This window comes from Heterodontus francisci, chromosome 16, assembly GCF_036365525.1.
Source record: "Heterodontus francisci isolate sHetFra1 chromosome 16, sHetFra1.hap1, whole genome shotgun sequence".
NCBI classification, from domain to species: domain Eukaryota; kingdom Metazoa; phylum Chordata; class Chondrichthyes; order Heterodontiformes; family Heterodontidae; genus Heterodontus; species Heterodontus francisci.
In genome coordinates this window covers 25,454,220-25,474,330 of record NC_090386.1, presented here as the reverse complement: position 1 = coordinate 25,474,330, position 20,111 = coordinate 25,454,220, and the positions used below count along the sequence as shown (strand labels likewise).

Below are 20,111 nucleotides of genomic sequence, written 5' to 3'. Positions count from 1 at the left end.
ACGTCTGCAAACGCGACATGAAGTCCTGTGACATTGATCACAAGTCGTGGGAGTCAGTTGCCAGCGATCGCCAGAGCTGGCGGGCAACCATAAAGGCGGGGCTAAAGCGTGGCGAGTCGAAGAGACTTAGCAGTTGGCAGGAAAAAAGACAGAAACGCAAGGAGATAGCCAACTGTATAACAGCCCCGGCAACCAGTTTTATCTGCAGCACCTGTGGAAGAGTCTGTCACGCTAGAATTGGCCTTTATAGCCACTCCAGGCGCTGCTACACAAACCACTGACCACCTCCAGGCGCTTACCCATTGTCTCTCGAGACAAGGAGGCCAAAGAAGAAGACTTAGCGTGTGCCTTTTTCTTTAGTTTCTATTTTTCTTTTATTGCTTTGTTCATCCATGATGTTTTATTATTAGACAGTTTGTTCTCGTTTTCTAGCAGAATATATTTATCCTGACCTCTTGATCACCTTTTTATATATTTCCCACTGCTGTTCTTTTTCTTTGTCTCAGTATTTTTTCCAATTTACTTTTTCTACTTCCATTTTCATTCCCTCAATTAGCTTTTTAACCAATCTATTACTCTGTTTTACTTATGTCTTTCTCAGTCATTATTTTAAACCTTATTATGTTGTGATCATTATTGCCTAGATGTTTCCCTATGTTTACTTCTCTGCTCTGGTTCATTTCCCATTACTAGATCTAGCAGTGATTCTTCTCGTGTTAGGTTTCTTACATGCTGGGTAAGAAAGGATGCACTAAAAAACTCCATTCACTTTTTCTCTTTCGCTACCTCTTGCCAGCTTATTTTGGGGGGGGGGGGGGGGCGGGGGGTGAGTTGCGGGTGAGTTTAAAATCTCCCATGATTATTCTATGTCTGTTACTCATTTGCTTACATAGTTCCTCTTCCACTTCCCTTTGGGTGGTCTGTAGGATTAGCATGACTGATCCCTTCTTGTTCTTTCTCAATCCACGTGGATTCTGTTTCTATCTTGATGTCATTTATGTCCCTTTATTTCACTGCTATTATATTAGTTCTAATTAGTACAACTACCCACCCCCTTCCTCCGCCAACCTTTCTACATGTGTTTTATCCTGCAGTATTTTACTGCCTGGCCTGTTCTTTGTGTAGCCATGTTTCAGTCACCCTACTACATGTGGATCCTCACTATAAATTATTGCCTCCAGTTCCCACAATAGGCAAGGGCCGGAGGTTGGTAAAATGGGAAAGTGCTCCATTTTCAGTAGTAAAATCCCTTGCCTTGATAAGTATTTGGAATTACCAGAAACTTAATTTGACATCATACTGCTATGGAGCACTTGCAACATAAATTAGAATTTGCACGTGAACAGACATGAAAACGTGACTGCATGCTGGAGGTGTGTCCTGAACGCTGAAGCTAAACTGTGAACTTAGAAAAAGCACCCTGAGTACCACAATCTAGAATTTCAATAGTTTGGGACAATTTGGTGGGAATTTCTTGTGCAAGTCACAGACGTATGACCAGGTCTGCACAGGTTCGATATTTTAAAATGACATCAATGGCTTTTGTAAGCATCCATTTGTAATTCTGTGTTTAAAATAAATATTGGCAATATGACTTGCCTAAACAGTCTTTTTGGAGATTCCTAATGACTGTATTCTGCTTTAATCTGCGTGGATATCAAGAGTGGAGTAAATTAACTCACTCCTGATGTCCTCCACAGTCATATAGACTTCAGCAATCTTCTGGGTTCACAGATGGTCATATGAATGAGGCACTGCAGGTCTGCTGGCACTTGTGGAACAATACCCTGATATATGTGTGGGCATGTAGGAGAGCAGAGGAGAAAAATTAGATGCAGCTTTAGCATCTCATCTGAACAATGGAACCTTTGGCAGCTGAAGTTGGGAAAAATTTAGTCCCTAGATATTTATTTATTTATTCATAGAAACAGGCCCTTCGGCCCACCAAGTCTGTGCTGACCAACAACCACCCATTTATACTAATCCTACATTAATCCCATATTCCCTACCACATCCCCACCATTCTCCTACCACCTACCTACACTAGGGGCAATTTACAATGGCCAATTTACCTATCAACCTGCAAGTCTTTGGCTATGGGAGGAAACCGGAGCACCCGGCGGAAACCCACGCGGTCACAGGGAGAACTTGCAAATTCCACACAGGCAGTACCCAGAACTGAACCTAGGTTGCTGGAGCTGTGAGGCTGCAGTGCTAACCACTGCGCCGCTCATTACTTGTGCGACATATTACTTGTCCATATGGTCTGTGGTCTGACTAGCAGTAAAGGACAAATATTTGATTAGTTAAAATGAAAAGTCCTCGTACCCATCAAGTAACTTAACTATTTAAGTCATATCAAACTGTACAGTTTTTGTTTCTTTATGGGGTGGATAGTTAATTGTGGCCAACGGAAGGTGTTGGTCTGCAATGACGAGGAAAGAGCAAAAGCGTTCTTTCAAGTTATCTTTAGTCAGAGTGATAAGGGAATATGGGACAGGGTGGGAAGCGGTGTATAGATTAGGAGGAGCTGTTGAATAATTATGGGAAGGGCAAACAAGCAGAGGAGAGATAAGTGTGCTTATACACTGCCAACAAAAAAGACTGTATAAAATGGTTTTATTCTGTTGCCTTTGGAGACATGGTTTCGAATCCCACTACAGTCAATTTGGAATTAAGAATGGTGACCATGAAACCATTGTCAATTGAAATAAATACCCATCTGGTTCACGAATGTCCTTTAAGGAAGGAAATGTTCCTTATCTGCCATCCTGACCTGGTGTGGCCTACATCCAGCCCCACTCTTAAATGGCTGAGTAAGCCACTCAGTTGTATCAAACTGCTAGCAATGTTGGTGTACCTACACCCCAAGGACTGCAGTGATTCAAGAAGGCAGCTCAGCACCACCTTCTTAAGGGCAATTAGGAATGGGCAATAAATGTTTGCCTGGCCAGCAACGCCCACATCCTATGAACAAATAAAAATAGAGATAGACCATCTGATCAGCTGCCTCTGCCGCGTCCCTCCCTTCCACTTGCCCACCAGGTTAAACTTCCTCTAAAGCTCCCCCCACCCCCCAGCCTTGAACTTGCATCTTTCTCTAGTTTATGTCCTGTCTCCCCTCATACTCTTTCCGAGCTCATCTTGTACATGAAACCTACCTTCTGCTCCCTCGACCCTATTCCCACTAAACTGCTGGGCACTTGACTTTCCCTCCTTCTCCCCATGTTAGCTGATATTGTTAATGGTTATCTCTCTTCAGGTGTTGCCTGTCTCCTTTAAATCTGCTGTCATCACTCTCTAGTCTTGACCGCCCCCCATCCTTGCAAACAATCGCCCAATCTCCAACCTTCCTTTCCTCTCCAAAGTCCTTGAACGTGTTGTCATTTCCCATATCTGTGCCCGTCTTTCCCGGAACTCCATGTTTGAATCAGTCCAATCAGATTTTTGCCCCTGCCACAGTACCAAAACAGCTCTTATCTAAGTCACAAATGACATCCTATGTGACTGTGACAAAGGTAAATTATCCCGCCTCACCTTTGCCTGCAGCCTTTGACACAGTTGACAACACTATCCCTCTTCCAACTGTCTTCACTGTCATCCAGCAGGGTGGGACTGCTCTCACTTGGCTTCATTCTTATCTATCTAAATGTAGTCAGACTATCACTTGCAGTAGCTTCTCTTCCTGCTCCCGCGCCTTTACCTGTGTCCCCCAAGTACCTATCCTTCGTCCCCTCCTATTTCTCATCTACATGCTGCCCCTCGGCGAAATCATCCAAAAGCACAAGATTAGTTTTCACATATACACTGACAACGTCCAGCTCTGCCTCTTCGCCAGCAGAACTTTTCCTCTAATTAAATGTTGAGAAGACTGAAGCCACTATTTTTCGTCCCTATTCCAAACTCCATCCTTCTCGCTGGCAACTGTCTGATACTAAACCAGCCTGTTCTGATAAAAGGTCACAGACCTGGAATGTTGGCTGGGGTTTTATCCGGGCAATGGGGATCTAGACGTCTGGAAAAAGTGACGCCGAGAACCCCGCATCGCCTCTTCTGTGGGAGACCCACTGTAATGAAGTGCCAATTAGGCACTTGACTGGACAGCAGTGGGCCTTCCATGGGATCAAGGACCCTGGCGACGCAAGTCCCTGCCTCAGAGAGCTGCTGGCCAATCAGAGGCTGACAGCTCTTCACCTGAGCAGCGCCAATGTGGAAGCAGTGGTTACTGCCAGTGGAGCACCCACCCGAGGCCCAGGAGTGGTGCTGTATCTAGGCCACAGGTAGGTCAGGGTGGGGATCGCGGGGGCGTGGTGTGTAGAGAGGTCGGTAGCAAAGGCAGAGGGGTGACTCTCAGCGGGCCCCCCCTTCCCGATGCCGGGTCCATCGTTCAGGCGCTAAATGCCTTTTAACGAAGGCTCAGTGACATATTCAATCCCAAGCTGAGCATCTGACCACATACTTGCCATCACAAAAACTGCCTACTTCCATTCCTGCAATTAATGCCCAGTTAATGGCCTCATTCCCACTGCTGCCGCAATTAGCCGTGCAGCATACAGCCCTTCGTCACACAGGAAGCATGGCAGGAAAAAATGCGTGATGCTTCCCAGATCTGGGAGGGTGGGGGTGAGGGTGTTGTCCCTTGTTAAAAGGCACTTAGTGCCTGAACAAGGGACCTGGCATCGGGGGTGGTGGGGGGGGGGCGGAAGCGATGAGATCCACTCCCCTGCCCTTGTTAACGACCCCCCTTCCCCGCAACCCCTCTCATCCTGACCTACCTGTGGCCTGTGTCCAGCGATGTTCCTGGGCATTAGTTAGGTGCTCCACCGGCAGCAGCCACCTTCTCTGTGGTGACGCTGCTCAGTGGAAGAGCTGCCAGCTCTAATTAGCCAGCAGCTCTCCGAGATCGGGACCTCTGTCAGCGAGGTCCTTTATCCTGTGGAAGACCCACCAATGTCCACTTAAGTGCATAGAATTGGCACTAGATTCGGTGGGCCTTCCACAGAAGAGGCGATGCGGGGTTCTTGGCGTCACTTTTTCCAGACAATCAAGACCCCCGTTGCCAGCATAAAATCCTGTCCTTAAAGTAAAAATAATGAAGTTTATTCAATGTGTTAGAAACAATCTTGTGTAAGTCATAGAATACTACAACACAGATATTGTTCAATTAATCTCATCTGTTTCTTCTCCACATTAACCACCTACTTTAATTGCGTTTTTGTTCATTGTACTCATTTTCAAATTATCTCATTTCCTTTTCAAAGAATTAATTAACTCTACTTCTATAATGTTTGCGACTACTTTCCAACCGCCTCTGTGAAGAACTTTTTCTAACTTGCCATAAATGCTATCCTAGCCATTGATCCCCACATCCCATGAATGTATTTTTAAAAAATTTAATGTACTGTGTGAACAACTTAAATTTGAGTCCTCTAATTACTACAGAAGCACAATACTGAGATTCTGGAAATCTGAAATAAAAACAGAAAATGCTCAAGATACTTGTCGGGCAGCATCTGTGGAGAAAGAGAGTTAACATTTCATCAGAGCTGGAAAAAAGCTAGAGATCTAACAGGTTGTAAGCAAATACAGAGGTAGGGAAAGTGGGGAGTGAAGGAAAGGTCAGTGATATGGTGGAAGACTCCAGTGATTACCTGCAAAAGGGATGATGGTGCAAAGCAAAACAGGATGGTTATGGGACAAGAAAAGGAACTGAGTCATGTTTGTGGACTGAACAGAGGTGTTCCGCAAAGCAGTCACCCATTCTGTGTTTGATCTCCACAGTGTAGAGGAGACCACATCATGAGCAGCAAATACAGTATACTAAATTTAAAAAGTACAAATAAATTGCTGTTTCACCTGGAAGGAGTGTATGAGGCCCTGGATGATGAGTAGGGAAGAAGTAAAAGAACATGTGGTGCATCTCCTGCACTTGCATGGAGAGTGCCATGAGTAGGGGAATGGATGTTGGGGGTGATTGACGACTGGAATAATCTATGACTAGTTAATCCTATCCTCTCATAACCCTTCGCTATTCCAGAAAGGCAGGAGAGGGAAAACGGGGAACCATAGCGATGTTCCCTCCAAGCTACATGATTGCACATCAGTCCAGAACTTGCCGCACACGAGATGTGCACATCTGCGGCAACGTGGCAGTTTTAAAGGACTGCACAGTGCGACAAATAGGCCACGCATAGCAAAGGAAAATTAGAGAGGACATTGATCAGTAGTAGGGAAAATGCTGGAATCTATTATTAGGGGTGTGGTAACTAGGCACTTAAATCATATGATTTGGCAGCGGCAGCTCAGTTCTATAAAAATGAAACTGTGTTTAACAAATCTGTAAAGAGTTTTGTGACAGTGTAGATAAGGGAGAATCAATGGATGTAATATATGTGTATTTTCAAAAGGTATTCAATGGGGTATGGTAGCATAGTGGTTACATTAATAACCTTGCTGCAAAGGAGCCTTTGGGAAATTCTTTCTTTCTTTTCTTCTTTTGGGCCTCCTTATCTCGAGAGACAATGGATATGCGCCTGGAGGTGGGTGGTCAGTGGTTTGTGAAGCAGCACTTGGAGTGGCTATAAAGGCCAATTCTAGAGTGACAGGCTCTTCCACAGGTGCTGCAGAGAAATTTGTTTGTTGGGGCTGTTGCACAGTTGGCTCTCCCCTTGCACCTCTGTCTTTTTTCCTGCCAACTACTAAGTCTCTTCGACTCGCCACATTTTAGCCCTGTCTTTATGGCTGTCCGCCAGCTCTGGCGAACGCTGGCAACTGACTCCCATGACTTGTGATCAATGTCACAGGATTTCATGTCGCGTTTGCAGACGTCTTTAAAGCGGAGACGTGGACGGCCGGTGGGTCTGATACCAGTGGCGAGCTCGCTGTACAATGTGTCTTTGGGGATCCTGCCATCTTTCATGCGGCTCACATGGCCAAGCCATCTCAAGCGCCGCTGACTCAGTAATGTGTACAAGCTGGGGATGTTGGCCGCCTCGAGGACTTCTGTGTTGGAGATACGGTCCTCCCACCTGATGCCAAGTATTCTCTGGAGGCAGCGAAGATGAAATGAATTGAGACGTCGCTCGAAATAGTGACAATAATATGATAGAATTTTACATGACGTTTGAAAGTGATATAGTTCATTCTGAAACTAGGGTCTTAAATCTAAACAAAGGAAAGTATGAAAGTATGAGGGGCAAGTTGGCTATGGTGGATTGGGAAAATACACTAAAAGATTTGATGGTAGAAAGGCATTGGCTGGTATTTAAAGAAGTATTCCATGGTCTACAACAAATATACATTCCTCTAAGACATAAAACCCCAACAGGAAAGATGAATCAACCTTGGCCAAGAAAAGAAGTTAAAGGTTGCATTAGATCGAAGGAAATAGCTTATAAGGTTGCCAGAAAAAATGGTAAGCCCAAGGATTGGGAACAATTTAGAATTCAGCAAAGGATGACCAAGATTCTGATAAAAGGAAAAGAGAATATGAATGCAATCTAGCGAGAAACATAAAGGCGGACTGTAAAAGCTTCTTTAGGTATGTGAAAAGGAAAAGATTAGCAAGGACAAATGTGGGTCCATTACAGGGGGAGACAGGAGAATTTATAATGAAGAATAGGGAAATTCTGGAGAAACTTGGTATGGCCACGGCGGGAGTAATGCACTGTTTATTCAATTCCACGACTTTACAGGTCACAGCATATTAGTAAAGTTTCCCACCTACTGGAAAAATAGCCATATTAATCACTTTATTTATCCCCAGAATAAAGCACACCAAACCAGGTTTTTTTAAACAAAATTAACTATTTATTAACAAACCATGTTTTAAACGTTAATGAGATGAATCTATATGTAGGAAAAGATTTTATAGCTCCTTAATCTTCCTAACCTTCAAGCACACACAAACATTCAATTACCAGCGGTTAACTGGGGGAAATAGTTATTTTGATTTTATAACAGTTTTTAGGGATAATAAAGTAATTGGGTTGTAACTTCTGGTGGGTTGATTCCAGATCGGTGAGGTGTCCTAGAGTTGAATAGTCATTTGCAGCAGGTGTCACACAGATCTTTCAGCATCAGGTTGTAGCAACATGTCTGTTTAAATTTTAAAGTAGTGGTCTAACAGTAGAAACTTTCTTGAGATTTCAGGAACTTCCAAAAACACAAAAGTCAACAGCACTTACTCTCAACAGAAGAGCCTTCTCCACAGAGCACAGCAACTTGAGACCCAAAACACAGGCTTCATTTCTCCAAAGCAGTGTTTCCCCACAAGGTATAGCAATTCTCTGGGTCTCTTCAGGCATATACATCAACACAGGTTTTATCTCCCATACATTAGATTTTTTTCAGCTCCTTCAAAGTTCTTTTGACTTCATGTAGAGATTAAACTTTTACTTGATACAGGAATTATTTGTCAAGAGAGAGTTTTCTCTGGGCTGTATTCCTAGCCAGTTTCCAGCAGTAACCCTTTGAGCTGCTCACAATTCCCCTGATCACTTTACACTACCAAAATGAAACTGAAAGCCTTTTTCAGAAACAATAAGAGTCACAAGACCTTCAGGTTACTTGGATACAAATTGTCCTGCAGCCTGGATAATACCACAAATACCACAAATCTCTGCAGTCACTGTTCACAGAAAAATAGCAACAAGGCTTAAAGGCATACAAACTTAGTTTTTTTTTAGAAAAAAGCAAAATACTTATGACAAACTAAACAATTACTTTGTGTCTGTCTTGATGGAGGAAGATACAGAAAATATCCCAGAAATATGAGAGAACCAGTGGACTTGTGAAAATGAGGAACTGAAAGAAATGAGTATTAATAAAGAGATAGTACTCAAAAAAACTAACTGGACCAGATGAGCTACATTCCAGAGTGTCGAAGAAGGTTGTTATAGAGGTAGTGGATGCATTGGTGGCTATCTTTCAAAATTCTATAGATTCCAGAAATTTTCCTGCATACTGGAAAGTAGCAAATGTAACCCCACTATTTAAGAACGAAGGAAGAGAGAAAATGAGAACTACATACCTGTTAGTTTGACATCGGTAGTAGGGAAAATTTTACAATCTATTATAAAGGATGTGAGAACTAGACACTTAGAAAATAATTAAATGATTGGGCAGTGTCAACATGGATTTATGAAAGGGAAATCATATTTGACAAACTTGTTGGAGTTTTTTGAGGATGTTACTTAGAGCATAGACAAGTGTGAACTATTGGATGTGGTGTATTTGCATTTTCAGAAGGTTTTTGATAAGGTTAGTAGTAAACAAAATTAGAGCACATGGGATTGGGGGGTAATATACTGCAATGGATTGAGTATTGGTCAATAGGCAGAAAACAGAGAGTGGGAAGAAACAGGTCATTTTCAGGATGGCAGGCTGTGACTAGTGGGGTACCGCATGGATCAGTCTATGTAAATGATTTGGATGTGGGGATCAAATGTGATATTTCCAAATTTGCTGATGACACAAAACTATGGCCTACTCCTATGTTCCTATGTGGGAATGTAAATTGTGAGGAGGATGCAAGGAGGCTTCAGGGGAACTTGGACAGGCTAAGTGAGTGGGCGAGAATATGGCAGATGGAATGTAATGTGAATAAGTGTGAAGTGATCCACTTTGGTAGAAAAAAACAGGAAGACAGAGCATTTCTTAAATGGGGAGAGGTTGGAAAGTGTTGATGTCCAAAGGGACCTGAGTGTCCTTGTTCATGAGTGAATAAAAGCTAGCATGCAGGTGCGTGCTTCAGGTCTTTATCGCAAGGGGATTTGCGTACAGGAATAAATATGTCTTGCTGCAATTGTAAAGATAGAGCCTAGGTGAGACCGCACCGGGAGTATTGTGTACAGTTCAGGTCTCCTTATTTAAGGAAGGATATATTTGTCATAGAGGGAGTACAAGGAAGATTCACCAGATTAATCCCTGGTATGACTGGATTGTCCTTTGAGGAGAGACTGAGGAAACTGGACCTGTATTCTATAGAGTTTCAAAGCATGAGAGGTGATCTCATTGAAATACTCAAAGTTCTTACAGGGCATGACAGGGTGGATGTAGATAGGATGTTTCCCCTGGCTGGTGAGTCTAGAACCAGGGAACACAGTGTCAGAATAAGGGGCTGGCCATGCAAGACTGAGATGAGGAGGAATTTCTTCACTCAGAGGGTGGTGAATCTTTGGAATTCTGTATCTCGAAGGGCTGTGAAAGCTCTATCATAGAGCAGATTCAACACAGAAATCAATACATTTCTGGATACTAATGACATCAAGGAATATGGCGATAGCGCGGGAAAGTGGCATTGAGGGAAATGATCAGCCATAATCTAATTGATTGGATGAGCAGGTTCGATGGGCTGAATGGCCTACTCCTGCTCCTGTATTCTTATTACTGGACTAGTAATCCAGAGGTCTCGACTAATCATCCAGATACGAGTTAAAGTGCATCACGGGTTACTCCATAACCACCTTAACTCTGGTAGGAAGAAACCCTAACTTGTCAAGCCTTTCTTGATAACTGTACCTCATCCCTGGGAACATCCCAGTGAATCTACATTGCACCTTTTCTGTTGTTTTTATATCCTTTCTACAATGAGCTGCCCAAAACCGTACATAATCCTACATTTGAGTCCTAACTAAAGACTTGAACAAGTTTAACATTAACTTTTATATATCGGTGATTCTCAAACTGCAGTCCACGGATCCTTGCGAGTCCATAGAAACTTTCCAGGGCATCTGTAAAATGTGAATGGGGCGTGTTGCTGCGATGACGCGGGTTGGTTGCATGCTGCGGGTTGTCATTTTGATTTCCTTCCTTCGCTCAAATGGTGCAACCGCAAGCTCGTGCACCGGTAAGGTCGATGGCAGGTCTAGGGGCCTGGTGCATTCGCAGATTGACATGTTGGTAAGAGATTGCTGGGCAGATACAGAACCGAAGCAGCTCTGGAAATGAACACGCAACCAGATTAGTGGGGTCTCAGGCTGGCTGAGAGTCCCGAGAGAGGAGACTGGAGGCCCCATAGTCACTGTGAATGGATTCATTGGGCTGGGGAGGGTAGGAAGGAGCCAACATGTAAACCATGTCCTGCTGCCTGGAAAGACAATTAAGCTAAGCTTAATTGACTAAGTATGGCAGCTGGGCTTGTGAGTGGTCTCATACTAAAGCCATGAGTCCAGGTACTAGAAGTGTCCCAATGGCAGAATTGTCGCTCACCAAACATTGTATCAGTGATGTTCCAGTGCAGGCAGGCCAGTAAGCAGCAGAGGGGAAGGAAATAAAACCCTGAAACACTCAGCAGCTGTTCAGTGAATAGGCGGTGTTTTAACCAAGGTGGGAGGAGTGTACTGTCTTTTCTAGTTCCACTTCTCCACAGGTCACAACATATATTTAAATGTTTACCCAGTTACTGATCGGGTCAATCATAGACTCTGCTCTTTATCCCAAAATAACATACACCGACCAGACCTCTTTAATAAACAACAAAATTATCAGTTTATTATAAAACAAGACATGACCAGTAATGAAGCAAAGCATTAACACAGAATGAGATATTAAAGTTCCCTTTTACCTTAGCCCCTCACACACACGCAAGCATGCACGCACGCACACACTGAGAAAAATAACGATTTTCGTTTTAGAGCTCTGTTACAAAAAAACCCAAAAAAGAATACTTTGGCCAAATACTTGCTAATTCTTGAAGAAAAAAAGAGAAAATATGGCAAGATGTCAATTGTCCCTTTTTTGGTTTGGCGTCCCAAGTACGCGTAGACAGCTGTCACTGGGATCTTTCTAGAACATTTCTTTTCAGGCAACGTTGAAGATCCGTTTGGCAGATTTTTCAGGCGAAATGGGGCATCAGGGGTTTCTGGCAGGCCTTGCGAGAGGAATTCAGCATCAGTTTCTCTGTTTCTTACACTAGTGTCAAAGAGCTTCTCAAAGAGATGGAAAAGGCTGAGCTGGGGTGACTGCTTTGTTGGCTGGTTTGTAAAACTCCTTTCAGAACACGCCACACCCCAACTCAATATCCAAAGTGAAACCAAAAACAACATCTCAAGAGTCAAGTCTCCTGACCTTTATAAATCTTGACCTGCCACTTCTCTAAAAACATCTTCCCCAGGTCAGAAACGCCTCCTGCTGCTATTTATTTGAAAACATGTGACTTTCAGAAAATGTTGTTTTCAAACAAGACCTCTCAGTTTCTCTTCAATGACCGCAGTGAAAAAATCCATGGAATTCTTTTCAGTTTTCCCAAATAAAACAACGTCCATAATTCTAAAACACGAGTCCTCAAAAAAATCTTAACAAAAAATATAGAAGTACCGTTATAACGGTGGGCTGTGGAGGGTAACACCTGAAACAGTGCCAGTGTTACAACCAGGAGCCATCGAGTCTAATGCCACTGCAGGAGGAGCAGGGCGATGTCATGCGGTGATGTATTCAATGGACATGTTGCTGAACCTGTAGGGTTACCTTTCAGCTGAAGGGAAGATAAAAGTTTACGTATCACCCATCAATCAATATTCACTATATCGTCATCCTGGAAAAATTTCATACAAGTCCCTCTAATAAGACACTGATGAACTTTACATTCAGAAATGTAAATGTGCAAGGAGTTTATAGCATTATAATTCAGATTGGTGGGGGGGGTGGGGGTGGTTGGTTAGTGATTACTTAATCCATTTGAAATGGGGTCCTTCAACCAAAAATGTTTGAGATCCACTGCTGTAGATACAAAACCACAAACGCTGTTTGTCTTTTTATTACTATTTACTTGGATTACTTTAACGATCTCTGTACTTGCACACCAAATTGTCTTGCTCTTCTACTTCATAATCTTACAATTGAAGTGTATTTCTTTTCCCTATTTTTATTTCATTACTTCATTTTCAAATTTTTACATTGAACTCCTGCTTGTTTAATCTAAGTCTGGCAGTCTTTCATTATACTGATTACAATTTGCCATATCCCCAGTTTGTTATAAGCAAATTTCAGTTTAGTTCTCTCCATTCCAGGATTTTTTGAAGGGATACAGTTTGATTTGTTTCATTACATTTCTTTCTCTAATCTTTTTCTTCCCATTTCCACTTTAACCTCTTTCCAGTTAGCGTTGTTTACCTGTTGCTTTTTTTTGTATGGCAATGTGTGCAGCTAACGATAGTAGTGAAGAATGGAAACTGGTTTAGCCATAACATGATTTATTCCATTGTTATCTATGGTAATGCATATAAATTGCATGATATTTCATTCCTCTGTGGAATGTACTTTGTTTTATAATTTATTTCGACTTGCAATTCTCTACCCCAGAGAGCTCTGGAGGCTGAGTCATTGAAGATATTCAAGGCTGAGAGACAGATTTTTGAACGATAGGGGAGTCGAGAGTCATGGGGAGCCGGGAGGAAAGTGGAGTTGAGGCCGAGATCAGATCCGCCATGATCTTACTGAATGGCAGAGCGGGTTCGAGGGGTCGTATGCCCTGTTCCTGGTCCTATTATGTTCTTATTTATATATCACCTATTGGAACCTCAAAAATTGATGTTGAACAGCTGGAAATGGAATGACCAAGAAGAAGCTCTCTTAAAGCCACTGTCTTCATAGAAAATTGTGTGGCAAATGGTTTATTTGCAATCATATGCCTTGACAATCCTTTTGTAATGATCCCATTAAAATAGCAATCCCATTGAACTGCATTGCTCTATCCCTTGCAAGAAATAGCACAAAGTTCTGAAAATGGAGCTCAAGTCAGTCAGCAGCTGAATGAGAGAGGCTAATGTTTAAGGTGGAGCTGACTGACCTGCTCTGCTTTTCCAGAAATTTCTGTTATTTATAATTTCTAACATGATTTTGTTTTCTATCCGATCATTTGGACTTTACATCACTGATATAAATGATTTGTTTAAACTCTCCCTTTAGAAGGAAATAAAAGAAAAGCTTGGCAAACAAAATTACAAGACAACCCCTTTAAGAAGCCTAACTTAGTGTATGTTTAAGGATATTTATGCTACTGTGAACTAGAACAAACAAACTGAATGTACAATGACATAAAAGGACTAAATTTGGCCACTGTGTTTGCTGGCGCACGTATCCAGTCAGGCCTTGACTGTGTCTATGTATTGTGGTCTGTGTAAATTCAGTAGGAGCCTGCAAATTGCCGTTCTCAGCTAGCTTATTTTCCATTGCCCTGGGTGGCTGGTCGTTTGACTAACTTGTAGAAAGAAAAGTTGTATGCAGGTATCAAGAAATCTGGCTCAAAATGAGTACAACATTGACTTAATTATTGGAGCTGTTACGACCGAGGTGGGAGGAGTTCACTGTCTTTTCTAGTTCCACTTCTCCACAGGTCACAACATATATTTAAATGTTTACCCAGTTACCGATACTGCCAAAATCATATACTCATTTTTATCCCAGAATAAAATACACCAACCAGGTTTCTTTAATAAACAACAAAATTATCAGTTTATTATAGAACAAGACTTAACCAGTAACGAAGCAAAGCATTGACACACTGATTAAAATGTGTAAGTTCCCTTTTTTTAAATCCCCAATTACACACACGCACAAACTGGGGGGAAAAAATACAGAAATTCACTCTGTTACAAAAAGAGACAAAAAAAAAAATTTGGCCAAATACTTGCTAATTCTTGATGAAAACAGAAAGAAGATATGGGAGGAAGTCAGTTGTCCCTTTTTTGGTCTGGCATACAGGCATACGGAGATGGATCATTGGCTTCATTTCAGAAGCAGTCCGTTCTGGAGATGTTGAGAATTATTCTAGTAGGCTTTCTAGGAGAAATGTGGCATCAAGGTTTTTCCACCAGCACACTTGAATCCAGGATTTCTTTTCAGCTGCTCAGGAGCCAAAAGGCACCAGGGATTTTGTTTGCTCTCCCACACTAGAATTTGCAGGATTTCTTCACAAAGGTGAGCTGGGTGATTTCTTTTTCCTTGTCAAGGAAACACCAACTGTCTTCAAACAGTTCACCACAATTATCTGAAAACAGTGTCCAAACCCCAAGCAGAGAGTTGACCTCCTGATCTCCATAAACTTTGACACGTGGCTTCTCTGTAACCATTTTTCCCCCAAGTCACCAAGGGTTCTGCTGTTTTCTGAGCCCAAAATCACAGGTGGTCTCCAGCAGAGGTGGCTTTCAAACAACATCTTGTCCTGTCAGTGAACTTGATTTTTAAAAAAAAGAAACCCATCCATGGAATCTTTTCAGTTTTAACACAAGTCCTCAAAAAGTAAAAATACTAAAAATAATGGAAGCACTTTTGTAACAGGGCTCATCAAGTATGTTTTTTGTAAACCGTAGTAACTGCAGTCAGACACATTTTTATCTGCATTAGATGCTTGAAATAATAATGCAAGAGTTGGGTTTGTCTGTTCACACAGCTAAACCTCTTTTTCAACTTCAGCTATTAAGACCACGTATAATAATTTGGCGAACTTAATACACTTTAATACTGGATCAGTGGCATAAACATATTTTTGTTAGTATTTTGATTTTTTTTTTTCATTTTCTTTAGTGTGGGGAATCTTTCAAAGATGATGATGTGATTGTACTGAATGGGAGTAAAGAGGAAATGGCAGATCTTCGAAGGAAAATGGAGGAAAGAAAACTCAAAGCCAAACTGATGAAGGTAAGATATCAAAACATAAGAACTTAAGAGTATGTAGAAAAGGGCCACCTTGGTCCATGGAGCCTGCACCATGTTCAGTTCTTTAAGTGTTATTACCACTGACTAGCTAGCCAGCCCATTTTGTGAAGGAGCTGATAAAACCTGTAAGATGACAGAGCTCAGGACCACTCTCCCCAGCGTGTGAGGGGATGAGTAAAATACCAGCATGTCAATTTAACTCACACTATTCAAACATGTTGAAATCCTCAGATGCCCTGAAGCTAAAAATGAGACGATGATGAATTCGGAGTTGTGCAAGAACTTGTGTGTATTCAGTGGAACCTTATATGGTCACATTCAAAAGTGGATGTCACTTTTCTATTCAAAAGAAATCTAAAACTTTGTCTGACCTTATGGCAGTTTTGGGATTCCATGTGTAATGTTGTGTTTACCATTTTATCCTCCGAAACACAACCATTTTTTTTCTCTCACATTGCAGCAGTATGTGTCTCTGATCTTGATTCCATTAATTTTCCTGGGTGCCAGCGGTGAGTGGTGATATTCTAAATTGTTTTCTCTTCAATTCTTTAGTAAGCAAGGACTGAACAGGTCCAGGCCCCATTTCCCACCCCAAACCATGGGAGCATGACTTTTAGATAGGTGGATGTAAAAGAAAAACCTTTATTGTAGCTACTGAAGGGACAAGTAGGGGAAGCTGAAATCTGAAGATAGAAGTAGTACAATAACAACATACATTTCCATAAAACTCCTCATGCAGTTGTTTTAAAATTAGGAAGACATGAAATATGAATGCCAAACAGTAGTTATAGAAATAGAGAGGGTTGGAATACGGAGCTAAACTCAATGAGAGGATAGGATTTTGAGGAAATGCTGCAAAGCAGAGAGGGAGCTTGCCAAAGCAAGAAAGGACTTGGGTTAACTCACAAAATTAGCAGATTTTTTGAATTCAGTTTCACAGCTTTCTATGGTCAGATTTGAACTAACAAACTCTGAGTGGCTAGACCTACATCATAACCAATATGCTACTGTCCCCTGAATGAGGAGTCAGCATTGATGGAATGGAGGAAGCAAGGAATGAGGGGAAGTCTGATGTTCAAGGAGCATAGGGTGTATGCAGGAGGAGATGTTTAAGATAGGTTGGGGAATGGCAACAGCAGGGAATTGAAGCAAGTAATGCGATTATTACAACATCCCAGTAAGGTACGACAGGGCAATGGAGTAGAGAGTAGTGGTGTGGAATTTTGTTTGGCTATGAATACAGTCTGAGGTGTGTTGAACAAAACTTGTGGAGAGACTGAGTAGGAGAGCATTAGATATGTACAACCTTGATGTGATATGCGCTATAAACACAGTTATACACAAAGAACTGCTCACTCTTTTGTGCTCTTTAGCTCCATCCACACTTGTTAAATAGAAGCCTTTGACAAGCTACCATGCATGAGATGATTGGAGAAGATTTAGGAGTATGGGATTAGGCAAAGGGTAGCAAATTGGGTTCAAAACTGGTTAGAAAGAAGGACAGTTTCTCAGTGGTTGGAATTGAGTAGCACTCTTGCTCGCTGAATATCAACTTCATGGATATAGGGCTGGAGAGGTTGGTGTTCACATTTACTGGTGATGCTAAAATAAGGAAAGAGTTTAGGTGGAGATGAGCGATGTTGTAAAATAGAGAGAAATTAGTCTTGATAATGAAATGTTTATGGAAAAAGAAACTCTGCTCTGTGATCCAGCAGTACACCAAAATTCCTCACTTCCAGACATAACCGAAGGTGGCACCCAGGAAAATTAATGGAATCAAGATCAGAGACACATACTGCTGGTGGCAACCAAAGCAGAAGGAGCATTCACCTATCCTATTAAGTGTTAGTGGCCTTCCTTATGGCCTGCCTCATTTTTTGGAAATATTGCTGAAATCAGAGACATTTGTCGAAGCTTTTCGTCTTGCACTCATCAGGACAAGTCGCAAGAATACCAATGTGAGGGGAGCAGCAAATTTATACTATATGAGAAGAGAGTGCTGATTGGTTGGCAGTGGACTCTGATTGGTAGATGCGTTGCTTTGGAGAATGCACCAGTTTATGGTGACCGACAGTTAACTACCAAGCTTTGTTTGAAATTTAGACCTGGCAACTTGACTCTGATTGGTCAAAGCATTGCCCTGAGGGATGAGCCAGAGAATGGCTGTCACTTATTTTGTTTGGCTGAAACAAGTGCAATGTGTGTACATGTTCTTTCCGTCTACAAAGAACAGGGCCCTATTTATTAATATATGTAGCTTCCAATATGCGAAATGCACCACACTACAAGCCCGACTGACTATCTTAAATTGGTTGGCAGTGTAATTCTTAGCACACTGAGGATTATTTAGCAAATGTTGTCCAATCACGGAATCACATCTAATGTTGAACACTGCGTTTTGAGTTTTGCAAGCACGGGCTGGTTGGGTACAGTCTGTACCTTACCCATTGCGAACTGTGGAAGGGACCTGTTGTTTGATACAATCCGCCAGTCTTTGTGACATACGACCTATATACCTAGCATCACACTGTCATTGAAATTCATATATCACATTACTCATTTGTGTGATGGGCAGAACGTCATTTTGCCTTGACGGCAGTATCCTGTTAGTGACGAACACTACAGATGTTGCTACACCATAGTAGCAGCATGAAACAGCTAGCCACTACTGTTTGCAGCAATACTCAAGTTCTGTCCTACCAAACGACTATTTTTGGAAATAGTTACTCTCTATGTATTGAACTGCCACCATCTTATCTGACTCTGATTTGGAATGCTTAGAAGTTAAATGTTAAATATGTTCAAATATATTCTTTGTTGTTTCACGATAGCTGCTACCTTAAAGACTAGAGGTAATTTCAGTGTGAGGGTTTGTGTTACATCATGATTCATGAAAGCTCCTAAAGTAAGTGCGTCAAATGCTTGGCCCAAACAGCAGTTTTATCCGGTCATCGGTGAGATGTGTCAAGTCTGCTGGAATGGGACCCACATTTCCTGATATTGTTGCTTTCAGCTTAGAAAAACTGCGTCTTTTAAATTCCTTGCCTCTGCATCGACCCCTCCACCCACTCCCAGAATATTGTGACGTCACCCTCCCGCCAACAAAGTCAGCTGGCCTCCCCTTGGGCGACTGCAAGTGGAACTGGCTAATGCAGAGGGGAGAGTTACAGTGGAGAGAGGTGCTGAGTTAGGTTAGGTTGGGCAAGGCAGGGACTGAGAACTAGGAGATTGAGGAGATGGGGGAAAGAGGGTGAAGGTGATGAAACTGGGGCCTCAAGGGAGAAAAGGAGACTAGGGAAAGGGACTTGGGTGTTTGGGGCTTGGATGATGGGGAGAGAAAACTGGGGTTGGGGAATTGGGGTGTCAACTGGTAGAGAGGACTGGGGATTAGGGTGGGGTGTGTGGGCATGGGCTGAACATTTACTGCCAAGTGGGAAGCAGCAACAGAGAAACGTTACAGGACAGATGGAGGCCAGTTAGCCCATTGTGTCCATGATGGCTCTCTGCAAGAACAGCTCATCTAGTTCCACTCCCCTGCCTTTCCCCCCGTAGCCCTGCAAATTTTGCTGAGTGGGATGGGTGCGAAGAGAGGAGGAGTTAGTAAAGGGGTGAGTGAAAGCTCAGAGCTTCACTGTGGGATAAATAGTAAAAGATTGTTTCCATTAATGGGAGAATGGGGAACATAGCAACAGAGACTGAGGATTTTTCCTGCTAGGCTCTGACTTTATATCGTAAGCTCTAACCTCTGGCGTTCAGACCTGGGTGGGCGAAGAAGGGAGCAGCAAATAGCTCTCTTTCTTTCTCAGGCCTGCAAACAACAAAAACAACTCCTGGTCTCGTCCCTAATTCTAGAACTGTCCCTGTGGATTTAAATGTTACTAATGTAATAGCGCTGTTCAAGGAAGTAGGGAGAGAGAAATACAGGGAACTGTTGGCCAGTTAGCTGAAATCAGTATTCGGGAAAAGGCTAGAATCTTTTATGAGGGACTTAACAAGTCACTAAGAGAATCATGATTTGGCAGAGTCAGTACAGTTCTATGAAAAGGAAATCATGTTTGGCAAATCGGTTAGTTTCTTGAGGGTATAACTGACAGCGATAGATGGGGGAACCAGTGGATGTAGTATATTCAGTAAGGTGCCACCGAAGAGTTTGTCGCACAATATTAGGGCCCATGGAATTGGGGGTATATATTAGCATGGATTCAGGATTGGTTAATATTTTCTATCCATCTTCTTTCTTCTTTGGCCTCCTTGTCTCGAGAGACAATGGGTAAGTGCCTGGAGTGGCGATAAAGGCCAATACTAGAGTGACAGACTGTTCCACAGGCGCTGCAGATAAAACTGGTTGTCGGGGCTGTTACGCAGTTGGCTCTCCCCTTGCGCTTCTGTCTCTTTTCCTGCCAACTGCTAAGTCTCTTCGACTCGCCACACTTTAGCCCCGCCTTTATGGCTGC

The 20,111-nt window shown here is 42.4% G+C and overlaps 1 protein-coding gene across 1 annotated transcript in view; it reads left to right on the top strand.

The window, feature by feature from the left end:
- The window catches only part of rtf2 (replication termination factor 2), a 203,432-nt gene that overhangs the window by 148,975 nt on the left and 34,346 nt on the right, over window positions 1–20,111 (top strand). The window contains exon 6 of the mRNA XM_068048041.1: window positions 15,526–15,639. Coding sequence (XP_067904142.1) covers window positions 15,526–15,639 — 114 coding nt within the window. The remainder of the gene's footprint in view (window positions 1–15,525; window positions 15,640–20,111) is intronic.